This window comes from Myotis myotis, unplaced genomic scaffold, assembly GCF_014108235.1.
Source record: "Myotis myotis isolate mMyoMyo1 unplaced genomic scaffold, mMyoMyo1.p scaffold_m19_p_17, whole genome shotgun sequence".
NCBI lineage: Eukaryota > Metazoa > Chordata > Mammalia > Chiroptera > Vespertilionidae > Myotis > Myotis myotis.
The window spans coordinates 25,642,438-25,660,521 of record NW_023416321.1 but is presented as its reverse complement, the minus strand read 5'-3'; the positions used below and the strand labels follow the sequence as shown (position 1 = coordinate 25,660,521).

At 43.4% G+C, this 18,084-nt stretch overlaps 1 protein-coding gene across 1 annotated transcript in view; it reads left to right on the top strand.

Annotated features, from left to right (window-relative positions):
- The window catches only part of ANKFN1 (ankyrin repeat and fibronectin type III domain containing 1), a 140,523-nt gene extending 122,891 nt beyond the window's left edge, over positions 1-17,632 (top strand). Inside the window, exons 16-17 of the mRNA XM_036341840.1 lie at positions 7,024-7,237; positions 16,827-17,632. Of these exons, the coding sequence (XP_036197733.1) occupies positions 7,024-7,237; positions 16,827-17,632 (1,020 nt within the window). The remainder of the gene's footprint in view (positions 1-7,023; positions 7,238-16,826) is intronic.
- Positions 17,633-18,084: the final 452 nt, after the last annotated feature.

The window sequence follows — 18,084 nt, the reverse complement described above, 5'->3', positions numbered from 1 at the left end:
AAAAAAACCCTAGAGTTAAATCACAGTGTTACTAAGAGCTGTATCAGCCACTGTGGCGGGTAGCAGTGGTTTCCCATAGAGAGAGAAAAATCACTGCCACAAGAAGTAGTGATCAGAATATTATTCTTATCTAGTAGCCCACTGACAAATCCAACCGAAACATTGTATTAATTGACTTACCCCACAGAAAAAGGGAAGAAAATGATCCGCTAGTTTATGTTAACCCAAATCACATTGGACTTAAGATTCCTTGTGCTTTGAACTTCTTTCTCACAGCATTTTGACACTTTCTTTGACACTTTAATGTGTAGCTACAGAGGTTAGAAAAATGTATTCCCTGTCCATGGTCTTGTCTGGGAAGGCCTTACAGTAACCACCTCAGGGTCTTGTGGTAGAGGTACTAACTAGTCATCAAGAAAATGTGAATCTGGTCTGACATTGCCTCTAAATCCCTTGGACAAATCTTATGATCTTTCTCCCTTTAGTTACCCAATACACAAAATGAGTACAATAGCAATAGCTCTGTGATAAATATCACTATGATAAATATTTATTGAGCATCCAGTTGTCAGGCACTGTAAGCATATATAAAGTTGAATTAGGCATGGTCCCTAACCTTTGAGAGTTTAAAATTCATTAGGGGAGACAAGAAATGTGTATAAATACAATTATAAAATGAATTAGGTGCCAAAAGAGAAATTTTTTAAAAACTGTATCAACACAAAAAGGTAAAAATGAACTTACTCTTGTGGGTATAAGAGAGGTTACCATAGAGCATGTAACTGATATCTGAGATCTGAACTGGGCCTAGGGAGATAGGCTAAACTATCATGAGGAGAAACAGACTTTGGCGGATGGGGGAATCCAAAGAAAAATTACAAACAAACAAGGCAGAAAGTATAGAAAAAATAGTACTTGGGAATGATGAGTAGTCAAGATAAGTTGGGGCATAAATTGAGTGAAGGGTGGTAGTAAGAAACTGGGAAAGAATAAAAGTAGCAATGAGATCAGATTACAAGGGTTTTAATAAAAGCCAGGGTAAGAAATTTGCACTTTATTCTGCAGACAGTAGGGACCTGGCCAAAGTTTTGGAGAAGGTAAATTATAGGTTCTCATAGATGTTTAGTATAGATTTAAGCAGGGCAGGATAGTCCTCCTGTGCGCAGGGGTGTGGCCATACTGGCTGTTTATAGTAAGCACCCATTCTCAAAAGCCATGCACACTACATAATTTGCATATCATTCCTGGATTTAAGGAGAAGACTAAGTGCAGGAAAACCACATACAAAGCTATTAGAACCATCCAGCGAGAAATAATGGCTACCTAAGATGAGAAAATACTATGAACGGAGCAAATAAATTTTTCTAACTCCCAACCTCATCTGTAAAACAGGGATGATAATAACAACACTAGCTCATAATGTTACTGAGAGAATTCAACAAGATAATCATGTAAAGCACTCAGCAAAATGCCTGCACATAAGTATGTAATAACTTATATATTCATTTTTCATTCATTAATAAGAAGGGAAAATGCTTTGAAATATGAATATGCAAGACCTGGAATTTATTAAGTACTCAGGAAGAAGATATTGTAATATACTTGCAAAGTGGTAAGCAGGCAAATCCTATCCAAGTTCTCTCATCCTGTAAATGAGATATCTCAGGTGACCTCTCAAACTAAAGAAATCAACCTTTTAGGAAGTTACTTGTTCTCTTGACCTGGGAATGTACCATTTAAAAAATCAAAACATTTACATATTTATTTTTTCCAGTAAAAGTGGAACACCGACAGGAGTGGGGGTGAGGGTGAGGGAGAAAAGGAAGAATGAAGCATAAGGACAATATGAAAGACTGGCTTATTTTTTGAACCTAATATAAGAGACAGTAGAACAGAGTAAGAATAATGACCAGAAGTCAATCAACATACATTTTTAGTCTGGAATCTTCTGATAAACCTTGGAGTATGGAACAATTCATTTGATCTCCAGGGTCTTCAATTTCCTCACATGTAAAATGAAAGGATTGGACCAGATCAGCAGTCGCCTACCCGTGGTCCGCAGACCACTGGTGGTCGTGAGGTCAAAAAGGTTGGCAACTGCTGGACTAGATGACTACTAAGAGCCTGGTTGGCTCTAACATTTCATAGCTTCTTTAACCACCATAGATATTTTTAGAGAAGCATATTTTAACCATGCCTTAGGTTCGGTTTCTGCTTTATTCCACGTTAAGCCTCCCTGAATTCAGTCAGTTCATCCAACAAGAAGGCTGAATTTTTCCAGGCTGTCACATTCTCAAACCCCTCCAGGAGTTCCCCACCACAGTCTCACTCCCTGATGCTACCACGCTTGCTCCTTTCTTTGTCACCCAGATTTGGGCTCCACTGCCTTTTTCTCCTTCCCTTTCACTGCACCATTAAGTGGGATGGATAAAGGCAGGCCAGGCCAGGAATTCTTCAAAGTTCTAGCCTGCTCTGGTCTCCCAAAGCAGGTAACCTGAGAGCCCCTCTACATACTCCTTCCACCCAGCCAGGTACACATAGACGTGGATAAAAGTCAATTTCCAAAGGGTTCAAAAAACCACTTCTTGGCCAGGATAAAACCAGACCACCTCTCTGTACCCTTAGCCTTCCATGCGATGCCTTGTTCCATATAGCATGGATACCTTAACTGGCGGAAGACAATGTGATATTACCTATCCCCTTATCTATTTGGGGCTTCTCAGTCTCTTGCTCAGAATGAAAACCAGCTGTAGCCACTCACCCATTGGCATTAACAGCTCAGCCCACCACACACGATAACTTGCAGAGGCAACCGCCAGCCACAAGAGCATTTGTATGATTCCAGATCTAAGACAGTGTTGAAGTTACTACACAAACCAAACATTGTAAAGAGCAAGGGAGTCTATGTAAATACAGTGAGGAAAAGAAGCCAAGGATTGTGGCCAGAAAGGGGGAGGGCTAGACCAGGGAGGTGCAGAAAATCATAGATAAGGTAGACAGGCTTTATAGACAGCACATGCAGCAGAAATGTCAAAGTGCAGAGACTTGGAGTTCAGCATAGTTTGAGCTGCTAAAGCCTAAAGGGCAATTAGGCTATAATTTATATACTGTAATGCTTCAAATGCTCCTAAGCTGTAATAGAAACACAGCTCATTAAATATAGCCAATCTATCATCCCCTCAAGCACCTTGTAACTGTGCTCTGAGAAAACCAATCACCTTTACATTTTAATAAAAATATTATCTTGCCTGAGTACAGAGAAAGGGGTGTAATTCATGGGATGAAAACCAAAATTTTTAAAAGGCAGGGTGAGAAATGGATGCAGAACTTTTAACCAATAGACCTAGGGAGTTCATGGTCTTTCTTTTTAAAAACATGTCAGCAAGTCTTTAGAAGCTGAATTTGGACCTTAAAATCAGGGGGATTATGTTGTCAGTTATTTTTAGATCAACAGTATAAGGTAAAATGGGTGAAAATTGTACTTCTTTTAAAGCTACTTAGCTAAGTCTGTAAAATTCAGTCCACAGGTTTCTCTGTACCTATGCTTTTAATTTTTCTTCAGTTAATACCTCTTCACTTCATCACTGAGAAAATTTAAAAAATAAACATTGTTTCTACACATAATTTTAAAATTTTTTCTACACTAAATCTCACTATCCATCCTCAGCAATAGGCAAAAACAATTTTATCCAAAGAAAACAAGTAGTTACTATTAATAATTGTAATTAGTTCCCTGTGGCTGCTGTAACAAATTCCCAAAAACAGGGTGGCTTAAAATGAGAGAAACTTATTGTCACCATTCTGGAGGCCAGAAATCTGAAATTAAGGTGTTGATAGGGCCACACGTCCTAGGTAGGCTCTACAGGACAATCTGCTCTCTGCTTCTCCCAGCTTCTTGACTTGTGGCCACATCACTTCAATCTCTGCTTGCGCAGCCACATTGCCTCCTCCTCTTCTGTCTGCCAAATCTCCCTCTGCCTCACTTATATAGGAATGTCTTTATGAGGACGTTTATCATTGGAATTAGGTCCCACCCAGATAACCCAGGATAAACTCCTCCTCTCAAAATCCTTAACTGAATCAATCACATCTTTTGCCATATAAGGTAATTTTTACTCTATTAGCATCCTATATAATAAAAGGCTAATACGCAAATTGACCGAACAGCAGAACAACTGTCCGCTATGATGCACACTGACCACTAGGGGGCAGACGCTCAGTGCAGGAGCTGCCCCCTGGTGATCACTGCACTCCCACAGGGGAGCACCGCTCAGCCAGAAGCCGGGCACATGGCTGGCTAGTGCAGCAGCAGTGGCAGGAGGATGTCTGACTGAAAGCTTAGGCCCACTCCCCATGAGGAATGGGCCTAAGCCATCAGTCGGACATCCCCCGAGGGCTCCTGGACTGTGAGAGGGTACAGGCCAGGCTGAGGGACTCCCCTGAGTACACGAATTTCATGCACCAGGTCTCTAGTCTATAGCCTATCTAATAAAGAGGGAATATGCTAATTGACCCTCACATCATCAAAGATGGCAGCGCCCACAGCCAATAAGGAGGGAATTGCTAATTGACTGGCCTGCCCTCAAAGATGGTGGTGCCCACAGCCAATAAGGAGGGAATATGCTATTGACTGCCACACTCTCAAAGATGGCGGTGCCCACAGCCACAAGATGGTAGCACCCAGTCCCCTCAGCCCCACCAGGGCGGCAGGCACACGGCAAGGCCGGGCCTGCCTGGAGGCGGGCCCGGCCTTGCCACACACCTGCCTCCAGAGTCCCCCAGTCACCTTAGCCCCCCAACCGCCCAGGGCTGGCCCAAGGCACAGGCAAGCCTTGGATGGCAACTGCCCACCCACCCAGGGCCGCCCGAGGCTCAGGTAACCAGGGCTGGCTGAGGCTTGCATTGCTGGCAGTGGCAGCAGCAGAGGTGTGATGCGGCGTCGCCTTGCCCTGATCACCAGGTTGCCTACCGCCCCTGAGGGCTCCTGGACTGTGAGAGGGAGCAGGCAAGGCTGAGGGACACCCCCCCCCCTTCAGTGCATGAATTTTCATGCACCGGGCCTTATATATATATAAAAAAGCCTAAGCAACCATTATAACCGAACAACCAGAATGACCAATTGACCAGTCACTATGATGTGCACTGACCACCAGGGGCAGACGTTCAACACAGGAGCTGTCCCTTGGTGGTCAGTGTGCTCCCACAGCCAACCTCCCATGGCTGGCCAACCTCCCCCAGTCCCTACCTCCAGCCAGTTCCTCCCCCCGGCCAGCCAGCCCTGACTGACCTTGATCAGGGCTGGCTGGACAACCTCACACGGCCCCTCCTGCCCCCAGCAGGCCAGGCCAACCTCCCGCGGTCCCTCTCCCCATCCCTCCCCCTGGCCGGCAGGCCCCGATCAGCCCAGCCCTGATCAGGACTGGATGAGATGGCCCTGATTGGCACTGATCACCGGCCAAGCCTGGGGACCCAACCCGTGCACGAATTCGTGCATCGGGCTTCTAGTATGTCATATTCACAAATTCCAGGGATTAGAACATGGACATATCACTTGAGAGGCCAAATTCAGCCCATTACAATAATTACAATTATCATTGCAACAACTGATAATTTTATAATGTACAGTTTATAAAGTGCACTCATCCACATCATCTTACTTAATCCTCATAATAACTCTGTTTGATGGTAGAGATCTTTAGGTAACCACTAATTCATTCATTCATTCATTCATTCATTCACTTATTCATTCCCTGAGCAATCATTTATTGAGTACCCACCTATTTTATTCTGCACAGCCAAGAGTAACAGATACAGAAGCACAGTCCCTGCCTTAGCTGGCACTCTAAAACTGTCCACAGTCACGTAGTGCCTTTAAAACAACACTGAGACAAGAGTATGTTACATAAGGTAGGAGCAATTAGAGCCAGATGAGAGAGCAACAATTCCATCAAGAAAATTGGTCTGAGTCTTGTCTGGGATTCCCACTCTGGCTGGACTTCATTCAGACTTCCCCTTTTTAATGCTTAGTGCCTCCTCATGGGCCTGCCCACTGCTGAACCTCCTGCCCAACTCACTGTGTAACAAAGCCTGAAGCTCAAACTTATGCTCTCAGTACCAGCCCTGAATACTCTGCCAAGTCCCGTCACTCTAGGGCAGAAGAGAACTAGAAAGCAAGGGGAAATGGCTATCAACCACACAGTGCCATTCACTAGTTCACAACTAGTCACTCTGAGCATGGCTGACTGTCACAGTTTCAGACTCTACTCTGTTGGGAGCACCAGGTTTAGGGATATTCTTTAAAGGATATTCTTTAAGTATAGATGAAGGCTCTATAAGGAATATTTCATTATATGCTGAAAATTAATAACACTTCATATGTAGTTTTTACAAAGCACTTTCAGATTCATCATTTCACCCAATCATCTTAGCAATTGTGAGGTATAAAAGGGGAGATGTTTTATCACATTTCACAAATAAGGCAACGAAGGCTCAAAGAGGTGAAGTGACTTAGCAAAGATTGTTAGAGAGCTAATAAGTGGTGGATCCCAGCTGGAATCCAGGTCTTTTGCTATCTGAACTAAATCAGTGATGGCGAACCTTTTGAGCTCGGCGTGTCAGCATTTTGAAAAACCCTAACTTAACTCTGGTGCCATGACACATATAGAAATTTTTTGATATTTGCAACCATAGTAAAGCAAAGACTTATATTTCTGACATTTATTTTGTATATTTAAATGCCATTTAACAAAGAAAAATCAACCAAAAAAATGAGATCACGTGTCACCTCTGACACGTGTGTCATAGGTTCGCCATCACTGAACTAAATGATATAGCATCTCAGATAAGTATGCAAGACATGATTATAAAGAAGTATTTTTTTAACTTAGCAAACCTATGTTAAAAATATTTTACTCTTGATCAAAACCAATACAGTGCAAAATGTATCATCCTGGACCCTCGGGGAAACTTACTTCTTTTTCATACTGGTTTGATAACAATGTCCTTTACCATTTTACTTCAAAGCAAATAGATGAAGTTTGGCGTGAAATGAGATGGATCATGGATGCTCTACAGTATGCAAGATACAAACAATCAATGTCGGGTTTGTCCATTACTAAGCTTATAGACCCCTCAGATGAGCAGAATCTAAAGAAGATGAGCTCTACATCATCACATATAGACTGTCTTCCATCACCATCCCCATCCCCAGAGATGCACAGAAGAAAGGCAGTGAGTGGTAAGTAATATGATCTAAAGTTACCTATTTCAGTCCAGCATATTCTCAATCCTATCTCCACTGATCACGTTCTTTTGTGCTGAGGCATTGGTCCCATCAAGCACTAGAAAACACTGCTCAGTTTAAGAGTCTAAAAGCATAGAGGGAACAAAATTGGAGCAACAGAGGGATAGGAAACCAAGGCAGTAACCTGAGGTCAACACCATTTAGAGTAGAAAAGATTCAGCCCAGTTCTATCCCAAGTTTCTGAGATACAAAAGGACACAGAGCAGGGATGAGGCCTCAGAAGTGTGGAATGGAGAGGGCTGCAGTACCATGTGCAGGCCAAGTCAGTGAGGGAATCTGATCAAAACCAGGTAAGGAAGGAGAACAGGCCCAGTCTCTAGGACAGCAGTTCTCAACCTGTGCATCGCGACCCCTTTGGCGGTCGAACAACCCTTTCACAGGGGTCGCCTAAGACCATCCTGCATATCACACATTTACATGACGATTCATAACAGTAGCAACATTACAGTTATGAGGTAGCAACGAAAATAATTTTATGGTTGGGTCACAACATGAGGAACTGTATTTAAAGGGCCAGAAGGTTGAGAACCACTGCTCTAGGAAATAGGTCTGACAAGAATGAGATAGGAAGCAGGTCCATCTGACTAAGAGTTCATGGTAAACTTCTTATCCACATGGCACCAGTGTCCTGGGGTGGAAGGTGGAAAATAGAGAAACCCTGGATAAACTAGAATCCAGAGACTAAGACCAAATAAGTAGATTGGCACCACCATGAATACAGCAAGCAGGAGACAACTTAAAACAAGCGGGAAGAGATATCTAACAAGTCACCTCTACTCTTGGGAATCAAGTTTCAATTTACATGGCAAATGCTAACCACAAATCTCTACAAAAACAACCTTTATGCTTATAAACAGAGAGAAAGCATACTAGTCAAAAGCAATATAATGTTTTTGCCTAGTGACATGTTGAAATTAGTACCTTTTTTTTTTAGTCAATTAAAATAACGGCACTCAAAGCATCTTTCTTAATTTTATAGTTCAGCAATTTCAACCAGTGTATCACAAGAATTTGTAAAACATTCAATACCTGACTATTACTGGTTGAAAATCGCTGCTATAGCTTATAAGAGTTCCCATTTTGTAAGCCTTACCATAATAATTGATATTTTTAATAAACAGCACTGAAACGTGGGCTTGTCCCATAGGGGGCAGCATGGTGTAGTAGAAAGAGCTTGGACTTAGAAATCAGAGACCTGGATTCAAATCCCAGCTTTATTTTACTAGCTACAGATTACTACATGAGTCTCACTTTCCGCAGATGTAAAATGAGAATAATATAGCTACTTGTGAATAAGACAATCTATGTCAGAGATGCATGGTATATAATAGACAATAAATGGTAGGTACCATATTTAATGTTATTAGTATTCTTATAGAAAACTTTAGTGAGGATATGAGTTTTTTCTATAAGTAAGTTTGTGTATGCTCCTATGCTTTAAAAAAAAACGCACTGTCTAAAAATCAACACTGGGCAAGTGGAAGAACTTGAGAGACTGCTAATTTACATTACCAAAGGGTTCTATGATTTAGCAAATAATTCCACAAAAGAATTCTTTAAGTACAGTTTCTCAAGTGTATTTTAACAGGTTCCCACAGAGCTAAAACACCATCCCTAGCAGAAGTCTAATGGACTAACAAAAATTTTTCTGATAAGTGCATATGTACTCTGAAAAGGATAATGTATAGGGTGCTATAGAATCTACTGGAGGTGTTAACTCATAAGATCAAAGAGAGCTTCCTGGAGGAGGTAACAAAGTCACGTACTGAAGGATAGCAGGAGTTGAACCAAGAAAAAGGGAAAAGAGGAGAGCAAAGAAGTAGAGAAAGCAGAATGGGCAACTATGTTGTAGTTCAGAGAACTGTAAGCAGTCAGGATCCAAGTATACTGTTCTTTTTTTTTTTTTTCACTTAAAAAATATTTTTTGGTTACTCACCATGTTCCAGGCACTCTCTGAAGTAACAGAGATATAGTAATAAACAAAGCAAAGTTTCTGTTCTAAGCAGAGTGACAAACAATGAAAACATAAACGAACAAGATAATTTCAGATAGTGAAAATTCCAATGTATAATACAAAACAGCAATCCAGGTGGGCAGGGAGAGCACTGAATTCCCTGGGATGATCAGCAGAGACTTGTCTGTGAAAAGTTACATTCAAACCAACCACAGAAAAAGGAACCAGTAAGGCAAAAATCTGGAATTGGAATATTCTAAGAAACAAAACAACAAAAGGCTCTGAAATGGGTGAGGGATGGAAAGAAGGCCAAAGTCACTGGGGAAGAGTTAACAAAAGGGTAGCAATGAGAGAAAGGCAGGAGCCAAATCAGGAAGGGCCATGGGAAGAGGTTTGGATTTTACTTGCCATGAAAAGCCATTGAAAACTTTTAAGCAAGGATTGATATAATCTGAATTACTCTTTAAAACCAAAGTTGGCTGTTATTTGTATAGAAGAACAATACTGGAAACATGGAGGTCAATAAGGAAGCTATTAACAGAGGAAATACCAAGTTTTCTGGCTTGACTGCCTAAGGATATCATGATGCCATTTGCAAAAAAAAAATGGGGGGAGTTAGACAGGAGAAGAAGCAAGCTTGAGTGACTGGGCACACTGAATTTGAGAGTTTTGGGACATTCCACATAACAGGAAACATTCAGGAGAAAACGGGACGTACGGAGTCTGGAGTTCAGGAAGGAGAACTGGACTAATGTATATTTAAGAATTATTAATATATGAATAATGTAGCTACAAAAATACTTGGGATTCCCTACAGAGAGTAGATGTAGTAAGAAGAGGAGACTATAGAAGGAACAGCAAGACATCTTGGACCAAGAAGGACTGACGAGAGAGAGAGAAGTGTCACAGAAATTAAAGCATGTCAAATGATGGTTAAAGGTTAAATAAAACTGAAAAGTTTCTATTGTTTTGTTTTGAACAAGAAAGTCATCAGTAATCTTGATGATAGCAGTTTATGAAGGGAAGGAGCTGGAAATGAAAAAGAAGTAGATCGGGAGCAAGTGGAAGGTGAAGAAGGGGGACCAGTAAGGGTACACTCTTCAAAATCTTGGCTATGAAAAAGAGGAAGAAAGGGCAGTAGCTAGAGAGGTATTGGGTTGAAAGGGCATTTTTTAAAGGCAGGCTAGATATGCCCTCTGCCATTCCACAATTCACATAGTTCTACAAATAACTCTTCAATTCTCCTTCCACCTTTCCTTGTCTGCCATCTGCTCACAGAATTTTCCCAATGTTTAATCTTCTCTTGGCCCCAGGGTCTTAAGTGGTTCCCCCCTGGCTGTATGAGGGTGGCCTATCCTATGCCACAGGAGTGCCAAACTTTCACGTTGGCCAGATGATGGGTTACACACACTCCTTGCTGGGAGGATCTGGCCAATTACATTCAGATTTTATTATTAGCTTAAAATGTGAGCGATCATCATTCTGTTTCTTAAAATATAACTCTCTCTTGGGCCCATTTATTTCTCTGAAGCCAAGATTCCATGGGCTGTGAAATACAAAGATATGGAAGGCAGCAAATGAAAAATGGAACCCAGTGACAGGGAAACTGTTGAGAGCTGAGAGAAATATTTAGTATCCTATCCTCTCACAAAATCAAAAGCATTTCTGAGCAATGAAATCTATTCCTGCACACTCTATCATCTCCACTAAGGTGATGACTTTTGTTTGGAAACCATTTAGGAAGAAAAAAAGTCCAATTTAGAAGAGCATCCCCACTGGTTTGCTTACAGGGTAACGTTTGCAACACAATTCCATTCTGTATGGGTAGGGTTCACTTAACTTCTGAGGAACCTGCTGGAATTACAGAGCTTATCACAAGCCTGGCCTCTGGTGCCAGGCCAAGATTCTGTTTTAAGGCTGTTGAATACCTTGGATTTGTCTGTGTATATCTGTAGTGGCTAATTGGGGGATGGAGGGGGGAATGGTAGTGGAACTCTTTAACTTACTTCTCTTTTCTGTGTGGTTTTCAAACATGAAGTAGAACTCCTCTGAGTCTATTAAAATTAAGCATCTCCCAAGGACCCAAGGGGGAAAGTTGGCTCCTAGAAAAGGCAGTGCAAGGCAGGGGTTGGAATGATTTGGTCCATCACATGGGTATTTTCTCTTCCACTCCTTTTCTGTGGGTATAGTGGTCACAGGCAGCAGTAATTTTTTTTTCCGATACTGCTATTTCTCCTACTGACGCATGGGTGAGGCAACAGAGGGGAGTGGAGCGTTGTTTCCTTCCGATGCATTTGAAGATTATCCTGAGCTTCCTGGTAGCCTTTTCCCAGATGACGTTAAAAATACTATGGCATAAACTAAACAGCTTAAAAATTCAACAGAAATCTGAAGATGCTATTTCTCTTGGAAAATTACAAGGTGAACAAACCCTGGAGATTCTACCCAAGGCCTGTTGAGAGATTTATTAAAATTCTTTACGTACAAATTGTTTAAATTCTACTTAAATACAGTGGAAATAGATTCAATGAAGCACAAAAGAAATAAAAATTTGGACAGAGATACATTAAAAATGTGAAGATATATTTTTAGAACAAATGCTGCTTATTGTTCCTTTCTTTTTGTCTTGCCATGCCCCCTGCTTTTAAGAGAAAAGCAATAGCTTTTAAATCAATTATTCTTTCCTGAAATGTCATCTCTCCATAACGCCCTCAAAATCCACACCAACTCTACCCTGCTGTTGTTGGCCTGATCCACAGAGCCCAGGAGTTGCAACACCCATTACAATGGCAAGAAAGCTAAGCTTCCTATGCCAGCACTAATACTATGGGCAGAACTTTCATCAAACAGCTCCTGGGTCAACCCGAGGGAAACCAAGGTTCTACCAGTGCTAGCCTGCCCAGTGGGCCCTCTAAAGGAAATTGAGGAGCACAACCAGTTTTATTAAAATAACAAGTGGGCAAGGCACCTCCAATGCTTAATGGAGCATATGGCTGGATCTGGGAATGGAAGCTGCACTTTGCATTCTTTTCCAGGAAGGGAGGGAGTGCAGTGGCGTAAGTCCTTGGAAACTCCTCAGTGCCCTGGCTGGCATCCTGGAGATTGTTTTGGGAGGGGTATCCACTCTAAGCAATAGGTTCCACTAAGTCTTATAATAAACAATACAACCACCATGGAAGTCAAATATTTAGATTCCCACTGGAGCAGTGTTTCCCAAATGTGGGTCCATGAACGTGTAAGATAATATTTACCACTCCATACCCAGGCCCTTTTTCATCTCCTTCCTGGGTTACTACAGTTACAACTAGCTCTTCTCTTGATTTATTCCTATCTCCCTTGCTCCTCGAAGCTACAGTAAAGAAGTTACATCATTTACTAAGGCACTGCCAAATCTAGGTTGAGAAATACAGTACCAGACTAGGTCATCGCCAACACAAAACACCATACAAGAGATTGTTCTCTTTTATTATTAAGTAGAGGCCTGGTGCACAAACATTTGTGCACTCGGGGGGGTCCCTCAGCCCAGCCTATGCCCTCTTGCAGTCTGGGACCTCTCAGAGGATGCCCACCTGCTGGCTTAGGCCCACTCCCTGGGGGGTTGGGCCCAAGCTGGCAGTCAGACATCCCTCTGGAAGCCCAGCAGCCCTCAGGGGATGTCCACTTACCAGCAGGGAGCAGACCTAAGCTGCAGTCGGACATCCTTAGCGCTGCTGAGGAGGCGGGAGAGGCTCCCGCCACCACCGCTGTACTGGCAGCCATCAGCCTGACTTATGGCTGAGCAGACCTCCCCCTGTGGAAGTGCACTGATCACCAGGGGACAGCTCCTGCATTGAGCATCTGCCCCCTGGTGGTCAGTGTGTGTCATAGTGACCAGTCTTTCCCAGTTGTTCTGCTGTTAGGGTCAATTTGCATATTACCCTTTTATTATATAGGATAGCATTCTCACAGCAAAATCTTGAAGTTTATCAGATTACTGATTCGTATTTTAATGAGCCACCTCTTGATATATTTTCTAGTTTTCTCTATTTAAGGTTGGAAAGGATCTCAATAATATTGATACCTTCTGTTTGTAAAGCACTTAAAGTATTTTTAACAAACTAATTTAATCCTCATAGCACCTATGGAAGGTAGGCAACATAATTACCTACAGGCTACAGATGAAGAAAGGTTCAGAGGGGCTAAGTGATTTGCTCAAGATTATATACACAGCAAAGTGTAAGACAGGACTTTGGCCCAGGTTTATCTAATTTTAAGACAATTGTTCTTTCTGCTATAACTGGGCTGACTCACCAAGTCAAATATAAAACAAAATGATTTGGGTGACTGTTTTCAGGAATTTCTATGGCAAATTAAGTAACTTAGGTCTTTTTGGCCGCTTACAGTATTTTTTTTAAGAGGCAGTCAAATTTTACCACTCTTTATGCTCCCAGATTTCAATATTGGTTTCAGTTTCAATTCAACACAACATATTTTACTGAGAGCTTTGAATGTACCAAGTACAGCACAAGAAGCTAATAATACAATGATGATTCAGTCCGTCTAGTTTTAAGAGGTCCTCACAGCCTGCTCACATGTCCAAGTTCAGATTAGATGATCTGGGACTGTGGTCGGAAAACTGTGGCTCGCGAGCCACATGCAGCTCTTTGGCCCCTTGAGTGTGGCTCTTCCACAAAATACCACGTGCGAGCACGCATGTACAGTGCGATTGAAACTTTGTGGCCCATGCGCAGAAGTCGGTATTTTGTGGAAGAGCCACACTCAAGGGGCCAAAGAGATGCATGTGGCTTGCGAGCCGCAGTTTGCCGACCACTGATCTGGGAAATACAGAAGATCCTACATTTCCCTTGGCTTGACTCCTTCTTTAGTCTATTCCTTCACTGACTGACTTCTTTAACATTTGCTAAGCAGAGATGAATAAGACACAGGCATGCTCTCTAGAGTTCATAATTCACTGAGGTAGATAAATACGCTAATGAATAATTTATAATAAACCTTGATAAATGCAGTAACAGAGATATAAATAAAATGCTATAAAAGCCAAGAGAAATGAGCAATCAACTCCACCTGGAGAAATCAGCACAGGATCTTCCTGAGAGACTAAGTCTTAAAACATGATGATCTGTTGCAATATTAGAATGTCAGCCCTTTAAAGCACACCTTCATATACTCCTTAGTCTCCTGCAAACAATAATGTTCACTATTTGTAGGTTGAGGGGTCAAAGTGCAAACTCCTTTCAGAGTGTTTAACCTGAGTGTGGGCTGGAAATAGGAAAAATGTGTCACAAACTCCTCAGCATTTGCTCCTAGTTATAGTCATTTTTCTTAACAGACTTCTAGTGGGTTGAATGGTAGGCCCCCAAAAGCTATGTTCCTGTCCTAACCCTCAGAACCTGAGAATGTGACCTTATTTGGAAAAACAGTCTTTGAAGGTGTAATTAAGAATCTTAAAATGAGATCAACCTGGATTATCCAGGTAGACCCTAAATCCAATGATGAGTGTCCTCATAAGAAAAAGAAGAGAGTCTACAGGAAGATAGATGCAGAGATTGGAGTGATGCAGCCACAAGGAATGCCACCAGAACCTGGAGGAGGCAAGAAAGTTCTCCCCTACAGCTTCCAAGGTATAGCGCTGCGGGCCCGTGATTTCAGCCTTCTGGCTTCCAGAGCTGTGGGGGAATAAATTTCTATGGTCTTAAGCCACCTGGTGTGTGATTATTTGTTACAGCAGCCACAGGAAACTAATACAAGACCTAATGATTCATTAGCAGCAGCAGTGTCAAGACGCATTTACTACGAACTTAATATAACTGAACAAAGTGGGTTAGATGAGCTAAATCCAAGTCCTCAGGAAGCTTCCATGGAAAGCCCTGCAAATGCTAAGGCAAATGGCAGTATAGCAGCTCTTTGGAGGGAGACAAATCTGTATGTGGTTCCTATTCTGTCATTTAATCAACTATATGAATTAGAAAATTTAATAAGCCTAAGGCTTAGTATTCTTACCTGTGAAATAGGAATAGTTGTAAGCATTAAGTAAGATAAAGTGCCTAGAACAGTTAGCGTAATGACTGGCTCACAGTTCTTGTTATTACTGTTATAGACACAAAAGAATACCTGGGGACAGCTGAACAGACACAGTGATCAGATAAATAGAGACGTTCAACTAAAGTCAATTACCAGTTCTTTGCATGGATCTTATTTGCATGGATTGCCTGGATCAGAGGCAGCAGATCAATGATTCTTATCATTGATGATTCTATCTCTCTCTCCCTTCCTCTCTGAAATCAATAAAAAAAATATTTTTTAAAAATTTACTAAAGTCCATTTTTAAATCTTATGGGATTGTCTCAGATTTGTAGATTAGAGAGTTCTTCCTTTTAAGAGCACTTGCATGTTTTCAAAATTAGCATATATTTATCAAGTACCTATTATGGGCTGAGTTCTGTGGGAAATTCAAAGGATGTTAAGACAGTCCTTGCCCTACAGAAATATACAATCTGATTGGGGGAAAGCATATAAATAACTGGTGCATTCAATGACAATTGCCTATAGAATTAAACTTGTGGCTCCCTTATGGTCATCATAGCATGCACTTCAAGGTTTGTTTTTGTCTCTGATTTCACTTGTTTTTTGTTTTGTTTTGGCCTTACTTTTTTCCCCCTTTCAAACACCTTACAACGTGGTGTTAACACACATAATCAATTTACTTTTTACAGTCACCCTTAGTAAGTTCTATTATCATCCCCATGTTATAGATAAGAAAACTGACGCTCAAAGAAGCTAAGTAACTGCCCCAAGATCACAGGTGGAGGAGGAAGGCTAGGATTTGAAACCAGGTTTTCCGGACTTCAGCCACTGTACTGCCTCCTTTGTCTTCCTTTCCCCCTTTTAAGCTCTTGGGGAAAAAACAACAACAACAAAAAAAACCACCTTATATCTGAAAGATAGGTAATGACAAAGGAGTAACATCCATCTGTGTCCTCCTCTCTACACATGCCCAAGGGCTCAAGGAGTAATAAAATCGTCTGTGGGGAATGAGGACGCGTTCTCCCCCTGACGCGGTCCAGGTGAACCTGTTGGAATTCCTCCCCTTCCTTCCCCTTGAGGCCCAGTGGTTTTTAAGCTTCTGGCCCTTTAAATACAGTTCCTCATGTTGTGACCCAACCATAAAATTATTTTCGTTGCTACTTCATAACTGTAATGTTGCTACTGTTATGAATCGTAATGTAAATACCTGATATGCAGGATGGTCTTAGGCGACCCCTGTGAAAGGGTCGTTCCACCGCCAAAGGGGTCGCGACCCACAGGTTGAGAACCGCTGCGCGCTAAGTACAGGACCCACTACACCTCTTACAGAGAGCCCGCCGCCAAATGAAAATTGCTTAATAGTTTCAAGAGGTGAGAGCAAACCATTAAAGGAAGCACAGGGCCGGCCCTTCTAGGCACGGGAGGGAGAGGGGAGAGAATTGGGGAGAGGAGGGTGAGGGGAGGGGTGTTGTCAGCTGCTGTCCATGTACGCCATGCCCCGAAGCACCCCACGCCAAGAACTGTTCTCTCTCCTAACCTCAGCAGATTCCCAGCCCTGCTCGGACGAAGAAGGCTGCTCGGAAGTCTTCCTCCCCACCGACAGTGACTACGACTCCAGCGACGCCCTGAGCCCCCGAGACCTGGACCTGGTGTACCTGTCCTCGCACGACATCGCGCAGCAGGCGCTCAGCGGCCTGAGCGGCAGTGCCCCCGACGTCCTGCAGGTGCACGACGTGAAGTCTTCAACGGGGTCGGGCCAGGACCCCCAGGTCCAGGGTCCGGGCCCGGACCCCGACCACGCGTGTGCCGAGTTCCTCCACGGCCTGACCCTCACGGGCTTCGGGCCCAAGAACCACGCCAAGATGGCGGCCGGCGTGCGACCGCCGCCGCTGGGCTTTCTGGGAAAGCGGAAGCCGGCCAAGCACCAGAACTACGGCGGCTTCAGCCGGCACCACCGCTGGCTGCGCATGCGCAGTGAGACGCAGTCGCTCTCGCTCTCGGAGGGCGTGTACACGCCGCACCTGTCCCGGGCCTGCGACCTGGCCCAGCAGTCCGGGGAGGCTGAGCGGCTCGGACCGACCGCCGATGGGCCGCGGGGCCTGGCTCTGACCCACGCCGCGAGCCTCCCTGAGGGGCGGCAGAGCCTCCTCCAGGACTCGGGGCCTTCCCTGCACCGCATCTACGTGGAGCCCTACCCCGAGGCCCTGGTGGACATGGACGCAAAGTCCTGGGCCAGCTTGAGGCCACCTCCTGGGGGCCACTCCCGCCTGCCCAGCCCCACCCGCCCACAGAGGAGCCCCGAGGCTCCGACCACCTCCCAGGTGTCAGAAATACTCAGCAGCATGCTTTAGGGAGGCCGCCATCGGCTGTGCATCATTCCACAGCAAGTCCCTGCATTTACCACGGCCCAGCCTGCCCCCACCATGTCCCCACCCATTTTCAAACGGTTCGAATGTTAAAAAAAAAAAAAATCCAAAGGTTACAGGTTCAAGCCCTCCCCCCCTTTTTTTTTATTTAAGAGTAAGAGTTGGGGTAAAGGCAAGAGTTGCCAGTGTCATTCCCAGTGCAGCCTACAAAAGGCATAGAGGAGCTTTTGTGTGAAGATAGAGTCCTGGATGTAACAGTTCAAACATGCCTGCTTTTTGGTGGCACGTGCGACTAAGGTAGGGCAGCCCAAGGAGCCACCCCCAGTTCTGCAGCTGGCTTTGTCATCTGACTGCCGGGTTTAGGGCTCTTTCCCGAATTTGTGATTGGTAGGAGGAGTTCTGTAGATGAAAATAAGATGGGCATTGTTTTTTTCTCC